At 45.1% G+C, this 7,701-nt stretch overlaps 1 protein-coding gene and 1 long non-coding RNA gene across 3 annotated transcripts in view; one reads left to right on the top strand and one right to left on the bottom strand.

Annotated features, from left to right (window-relative positions):
- Nucleotides 1-305: 305 nt before the first annotated feature.
- Nucleotides 306-969, bottom strand: LOC111927645 (uncharacterized). Its single transcript, XR_002863680.2, has 2 exons — nt 717-969; nt 306-454 (listed from the first exon to the last, which is right to left on the bottom strand). It is a non-coding gene; the product is annotated as an uncharacterized LOC111927645 (long non-coding RNA).
- Nucleotides 970-1,013: 44 nt separating this feature from the next.
- Nucleotides 1,014-7,701, top strand: part of EPAS1 (endothelial PAS domain protein 1) — a 76,388-nt gene continuing 69,700 nt past the window's right edge. Inside the window, exon 1 of one of the 2 annotated variants that reach the window (XM_086878381.1) lies at nt 1,014-1,480. In XM_086878381.1, coding sequence (XP_086734507.1) covers nt 1,455-1,480 — 26 coding nt within the window. In that variant the 5' untranslated portion in view covers nt 1,014-1,454. Of the gene's footprint in view, nt 1,481-1,821; nt 2,290-7,701 lie in introns of those variants that run through there. The other variant, XM_086878379.1, reaches the window with a different exon arrangement.

The raw sequence follows: 7,701 nt of genomic DNA, 5'->3' as shown, positions 1-7,701 counted from the left end.
ACCCATTGTATACAAAGCAGCCTCTGAAGTGGCATAGGGAAATCTCTCAAATTTGAATTAGCAAGAAATAAGTCTTGTTTAGCTCATGTTGCCTGGTACTTCCATTTTCCAGAAGTAAAGAAAACCTCATGCAGCCTAATGCAAAGGTAGTGCATTTGTTTCAAGACATAAAAATGTAACGTAAGCTTTAGAGAACACGAGGATAAGGCTGAAGTTTCTACCGTGCTGAAAGACAATATCAGGAAGAATTCTCATAATACTTTGTCTAGGAAGGCTAGTTGCTTTGGTGTAAAAATAAACAGATATCAAAGCAAGAGGGTTTTTTTTATTATTTACATTTATCTTAACTGCAGCAAGCCATAGCAGGTGCTAGCGTGAGATGAGTTTTGGTGCTTCTTGCCACAGACTCGCTTCACCATGTGTCATCAACCACGAGTTTTAAAAATGCCTGAAACTGAAATATGCATTACAGTACAGAAAATAAAATCGAAAAAACAGGGAGAGGAAGTCTCATCAGGGAGACAAAAGTACAGCCCTTGCTTCCTTGCACATCCCTCTGCTCCCAGCCGCCGCCACACTCCCTCTCCTCCGTGCGCGACCCGGGCCGAGCTCAGCCGGGCCGGAGCAGGGCTGCCCCGCACACCTGCCACGGCTCCGGGGCCTCGCCCCAAACCCGCACCGGCTTGCGGCTTTTATTTTCGCAATTTTAAATTTACTTTCTCAACACCTCCTGCCTCGGGCTAACCGGGGGGCGCTCCAGGGGGCGAGGGCGGGGCGGCTCTGGCTTGCGGGAGCAGCGCTCGGTGCCGGGGCAGCACCGGGCAGGTGCCGCGGTGGCCCTGGGACCGCATCGGCGGGGAGATACCGCTGCTGGAAACAAGAAAGAAAGAAAAAGAAAGTTGAATAACCAAAAACTTAAATAACTAAAAAATAAGAGAGCGGCGGAGGGGGCGGTGCCCGTGTGCGAGAGCAGCGCCGCAGCCGGAGCGGTGCCGGCGGGGCGGAGTGGCCCCGCTGACCCCCGGCCGGGCTGGGGCGGGGGCGGGGAGCCCGGGGCGCCCCGCCGGCCCCCATTGGCGGGCGCGGCGGCGGCGGCGGGGCCGGGCCGTGCCGGGCCGGGTCCCGGGCGGAGGGGGCCGGCCCTGCCCCCGCGGCCGGCGGCGGCCCAAGGTTTAAAGTGAGAACTTTCTGCGGGCGGCGCCGACCTGCACAGCCCCGTCGCCGCGTCGCTCCTGTCCCGTCGCAGCAGCCGCCGCCACCCCCGCCTCCCCCGGGCGGGCCGTACAATCCTCGGCAGTGTCCTGAGACTGTACGCCCGCCTCGGGGGCGACCCGGCCGAACCGGACCCCGCTCCCCGGCCGCTGCCGCCGCCCGCGGAGTCTCGCGTCCTGTGGGCAGGTGCTGAGCGCGCCCCGGCCCGAGAGGCGGCGCAGGAGCCGGCAGCAGCCGCCGCGATGACAGCTGACAAGGAGAAGAAAAGGTGAGGGGCCGCGGGCGAGGCGCCGGGCTGCTCGGGCCGCTGCGTCCACCTTCTGCGGCTGCCCTCTCCGGCCGCGGGACTTCCCGCGGGCAGGGGCCGAGAGGGCACTGCCTGCGGGACGGCGCGGCCTCGCCTCCCCCCGCCGCGGCTCCTGTGCGAGGGCTCGACCCGGAGCCTTTGCGGGGACCGGCTGCGGCGGGAGTGAGTTAGTTCGCCCAGCCCGGGCGGGAAGAGGGGCAGGGGAGCAGCACCACGCTCCTTCGGGGTAACCCGAGCTCCGTCCGGGCCGCCGCCGAGCGCGTACCCCGGGAGCTGCCCCAGCGGGCGGCGCCGCGGCCGGCAGCGCACCCGGGCCCGGGCCGGCGGAGGCGGCCCCCGGCCGTGCCGGGCTGCGGGCAGGTGCACCTGGCAGGCAGGGCCAGCCACTTGGTGTGCGGCCACTGTCATGTACGCCATGGCAGGGCTTGGTATCAGCGAGGACGGAGGTAGTAGGAAACTATTTTGCAGTTGAGGACTGTTTTTCAAAGGGTTTTGAAGGCATCAGCACTCTTAGCAAAACGTGTTTCATAATTAAGGTCGCGCGGATGAAATTGCCTGCTATGTAAATATTTCGACACCTCTCTCCAGTCCGAGACGCTGGCCGCGGTGCATTTCCCGCGGTTCATGGAGCTCTTCAGCTGTCAGCGCGTTTTCCTGGGGGACCGAGAGCTCCAGGAGCGCCCAGCGCCTCGTTTGTTGCTGCCCTTCGAGAGGGATGTAAAGCTAGACATTCTTACACTGCCAGAGCGACCCTTCCAGAGGAAATCAAAGTAACGCACTAGTGGTTTTGTATTTCATCAAAGAACGTGTTTTCATGTTGGTTCTTGAGAACAAACGTCAAAATAAAACTCAGAGGTCCATAGCAGAAGTTACAAGTGGAGATTAAGAGAATTATCCACTTGTTGCTCCAAAGCTCTAAACAATTCCTATGGATGAGCGCGGGCACAGACATGGGGAAAGCTAAGCAAGTGAATAAAGGTCTATGAAGTATTGTAAAAGGATATGTATTGAATTGGTTTTGTGCAGCAGGCAGTCACAAGGATCTCTCGATTATCAGCACGAGTTACTGTCCTGTCTATAGATTCTGAGTGATGTGGTTTACAGACTAAGAATTTTATTTTATTTGTCATGCGTTCTATCTAGATGATGACGATGCAGTTAACTTTAAACCCTGGGTTTTTGTTTGTGTAGTAGCTCCTTTTTTATTGAGTCACCCTATGACGATGTAATAGGAGAGATGTAGTAGTGTAAATCGTATGTTTTCCTTGTAGTTCTGCTTTCCTCAGTTTATCAGACGCTTATGTATTAAGGTTAAACAGTTGGCTCAAGTGTATTTTGTTCTAGGTAGAGTGCAGAGTACAAATATACGCACATTTTGTGTCTTAGGTTGAAAAAGTAAAAAATTATAGTACAGTACAATGTAGTTAGAATAAAGAGTTATAAGAAAACTATATAAGGCAAGAGGATTAAATAGTGTCTGTATTGGAAATACACTGCATTCATTGTATCACCACTTTTTAATGGGGCACTCTTAATCTTTTCAGTTTTAACCTCTTACTTTCAAGCAGAGTGAGGGATTGATTGAGAGCTGTGTAATCTTGCAGATCAGCACCCTGGTTTCTGGAAATAGTCTTCAGATACAACACAGGCTTTACAGTACTGAAGTCTGAACCATGATCCTGACTCTGTCACTGGTTTTAAATATTGTGACATTCAATGGCAATTTTTCTATTTCTCTCAGAAGTAAGCTAATTGTTATCTAGTTCATGGGATTGTTGTGTAAATTAATGTTTGTGGAAGAACTGGGAGTGTCCTGTGAGGGATTTCAGATAGCTGGCTTGTGGCCCCCCTGTCAGTGCAATGTGGATGTACCCTGTGTAGCCTGGTGAAACAAGATCATTTTGCTTTCTTAATTTTCCAGTACTATTACAGAATAGGTTTATTGCCTTGTTTTTGACAGTTACTGTATTGTTTGCTTGATCTCTATCCAAATATGCAGCCAGGATCCCTAACCTTGCTAATAGCATTTATAAATCAGTTTCATGGAGAAAAAGTGGGACGGTGTTACCAGATTTCCAGGCAGCTCTGAAAATATGTTGAGGAGCAGTTTTCTTACTGTTAAACAAATGTTCTAATGAAGGTAATCTTTGATTCTCTTATTGGTCCATTTAAGTTGAAGAACGTCCTAGGTCCCCATTTGAAGCTCTTGTTTGTCAGCAGAAAAGAACAGTTGCTTTATTTGGAACAAATGTTACGGCGCTTTCCGTAGCTGATTTCCCACATTTAAAGTCAGTCCAAGATATAGAGCTGAGATTAATATGATTATTTTTTTAACTTAATTTAAAAAAGAAAAAAAATCTACACAGTATTAGATACTCCATTAGAATGCCGATCATTAGAAACTGGGAGAAGGAAAAATAAAAGAGCATAACACATTTTAGCAAAATAGTAGAAGCTAAGGGAGAAGTATCGGTGATCAGTGTGCAGTGCAACAACGAGTAGTAGGTGAGCCTCAGTGTAATTAGAGCAGTCTGATACAATATCTTGGTGTGTTTTTTAATGATTTGCAGGAGATTTATTTTGTTAAGAACGGATGCTGTGTTAAATGAATGGTTCTGGATGGACAACAGTGTCTGGGAAATGTTTGTAACCAGGCTCAGGACAAGTCAAGTACTGCTGAGAAGGATGCAGCATTTGGCTTCACCTTTTTCAGTTGTGTTGTTACTTGGGGAATTCTGTGTTTCATTTTCAGTTGTATGAAAAATAAACCAATTTTGCAGCTCAGGGCGTTTCTGTGCTAGTGGTACCCATGTAATTACACAATATATTTTGTGACCATAACCACATAATGTTTCATAAATCTGCTTAATTTCTTCTGGTCCAGATAGTAAAGAAATGGGATCATCCCCAGTTATTGTCTAGGTAATACACTGCTTTCATTTACCTGTTTACTTCAGCCTTTATTTGATGTCCAGCCCCTCTAATGAGATGCTTTGTGCCTCGATTTTCACTGACCTTTTCCTTCAGGAGAGTAGTTTTGCCAAGCTGAGGTCACTCTTGGCCAGTTCTCCTAAGAATGAGGAAACTGTCCTGATGGCACAGCTCTCCAGAGCTCAGGTAGTTGCTCGCTCATAATGGATATCATTTGGATGTCAGGAAATGTGAGCGTTTGGATGTGCCAAGGTGTTAAACTGCAGATTTCAAGAAACACACAGTCTCAGTTTTGTTCTCTCCAGTATGTTTTCTGTGTGTTACTATTGCCAGGTATAATTCCCTACTGCCATTAATCTGTGATGGCAGTGACAGATGATCTTGTCCATTCTCTTGCCAACCCAGGTTAGTCCTTATACTCTTTTAAACCTCACTTTATGTTCTTTAGCTGATGGAGCTTCGAACACTCTCCTTTGCAGACTATTTCATAGATTACTCAGCTTCATAAAAAAAAAATTGTTCAAGTTTTATTATTGCCCAACATGTTCCTGTGCATAGCCCACATATTTCATTTACTTCTGTTTGCTTCTATGTTCACATCTGCCCTTGCAGTTTTTCTTATTTGGAGTTACCAAAAGGAATTCTGAATTCCTGGTGAATAATCTGTTGAAGTTGACTGTTTAGCACATGCTTATGGTGTGCTAACATTAAGCAATTTGTATTTATGTTTCAGCACCACAAATTCAGGCATTTCATAGCTTGCAGGTCATCTTGAATGATCCTGGCCACCCATGCCTCTCCTACTTTGATTTTGCCCCTTCTGTTTCTGTGCTCACTGCCCCTTCTGCATTTCTACAGATGTCTGGCTTTTCTACCAGAGGGTGGCCCAAGGGTACAGTAGTGAAGGAGGACAGGCTGCATGCCTGCCCCCAGCTCTGTCTTTGCGTGCATGTCATGGAGCAGAGATTGGGCTGAGCTCTGGCTTGGCGGCCTTGCCTGCTTGGAAGCGTTTGACTTGTGCTGCTCAGCTCCTGTGGTTTCATCTCAACAGAGCCAAAGTATCTCAGCCTGATGAAGACTGAATGGCTTTTGCTGTGGGAATGGTGTGCAGTGTGGGTGTCTCCCAGTGTGTACCATCCTCCCAAAGTGATCTGGGCATCTGAGGATTTGTGTTTTGCAGGGATGCTCTGCTTGTGTTTAGCACTTAGCCCTAGAGCAAGTTAAAAATCTGTCGCCCTTTCATAAACACAGTCTTTGTGTCCTGTCCTTTTCTCTGCATCTTGTGTCACATTTATCTTGCGTAGGTCATTGGGAATGTCCTGGGTATTTGAGGTACTCTGCTAATTGCCAGTTTTACATTTATGCAGCGAATTCAGGAGATCTGTCATGAGTATCAAAAATTGATCTCTCTGTATATTTCTCTAAACTATATCTTTCTCTAATATTTTTTACTATGGTGAATTCATAAACATTTAAGTATTTTTGTTTTCAGGTTCCAAGCAGGAGCTGCTGTTAGGTGTGGTGGGGCCAGAACTCCTCAAGCATTAAACTTTTTGCTATTATTAGGACAAACCTTAGAGTAAGGAAATGAGCTACAAAGGCAGATTGTATTTAAAAATAATTTAAATACATGGAATGTTTTTATTCTGCTAAAGCTATTTGTGATGTGTTATTGTGTTAATTACTTCAGTATTCATAGTGGCATGTATACCTTAATAGTTATAAATAGTTCTACTCCTAGGTTCACAGAGCCCTTCTCTTAAATTACGAGACAGTGCAAGTATTAATACTATGCATCTTGCAGGTTTTTCCTCATTTATTATTCTTGTGCTCAGTTTGCTTAAGAAGCAATATAATAAAGTAGTTATCTGGTGAGGATAAAACCTTGACTGCTTATATAAAAAACCCCAACTTATTTCTTACAGTTACAGAACTGCTTTTCATGGAGACTCTTTCTAAAGTCTGTAAAATAGGAAACTATTTTACTGTGCCTTTAGAAAGTAGCTTAATAAAGTACAGTTGACCAATTGGCTGATAAATAAGTAGTATTCCAAAGTAACTCACTTAATTATGCTCTATTTCTTGAGTTAAAACCTAATTATGATTTTGGTTCTTTCCTCTGTTACTTTATTTAGGTCTAGAAAATTTATCTTAAACAAAATCTGCAATAATAAATTTTGATTAAATGAGCATATTTGGGCCTGAAAACAGTTAGACTTGCAATTTAATTTACTTGACTTTTATTACAAAGTGTTTGGAGTTAGATAGCATTTCCGTTATGCTTCTCTGTCCGTTGCTTTATGTGACACAGAAAATACTCAATATTTATTCTATTGAAACTCATCAAATGTTTTGCCAGACATGAAGCAAAGTTGCTTTAGTTGAATTTTTATGTCTGATCTTCAGTCAAAGAGGTGCCCTAGTCTTGACCCTTTCTCTCTCTCTTAATATGTGGAATCAGCATTTTTCTTTGATTTAGGGGAATGTTTAGGGTGTTGCCTCAAAGATTGTCTGAAAAATTCAGAAACTTTACACATACTTTATGTAAGCCTGTGGGTAGATGATTAATACTGGCTTATTGCAGCTTTATGAACAAATTCTGTACATTTGGGCAGGTGGAAAAATCACTTTTTTATTTTAGTATTTTAGTATTTTTATTTAGTATTTTATTTAGTATTTATTTTATTTTATTTTAGTAGTACAAAACCAGGATAATACAGCTCCTCAGTGGTTTTGATTCCTAACATAAATATGTTAAACCACCCCCAAGTTAGAAATGCTGCTTTGTTCTGCTGTGTATGTATTTATGCACTGATTTGCTTTCAAACAAACATTAAGTAGCATGTGTTTTAATCTCAAGTATTTGTGGAGAATCTATGGACTTTGGTCAAAGTGATTTCAGCAGCATATTGGTGTTTCCAACAAGAAGCATTTCTCTAACTGCATCTTGCCTGTGCCTGGCTAGTCCTCCAGTCCCTTGAGGACTGTCCCTAAACCTCAGCTGTGACCTGCATGAATGAAACCTCCAGGCCAGAATTTGGACAGACTGTAAAGCAGGAATTTGATGGAGAGAACAGCCCAGACAAATCCCATAAAAGTCCAGTTTTGTTTGCTTGGTTTTTTCATATATATGAGTGAACATTGATCAGGGGAGGGTCCTACACTGCTCTCTGTTGCCTGCCTCATTCTTTAAATCCTGCCCCCCTGCCAAAAAAATAATTAAAAAAAAACTCAGTAATTCCTGTTTATTT

Source organism: Cyanistes caeruleus, chromosome 2, assembly GCF_971803275.1.
Source record: "Cyanistes caeruleus chromosome 2, bCyaCae1.hap1.1, whole genome shotgun sequence".
In the NCBI taxonomy this organism is placed as follows: Eukaryota; Metazoa; Chordata; class Aves; order Passeriformes; family Paridae; genus Cyanistes; species Cyanistes caeruleus.
The sequence above is the reverse complement of the archived record's forward strand: the minus strand, read 5'-3'. Positions and strand labels throughout refer to the sequence as shown.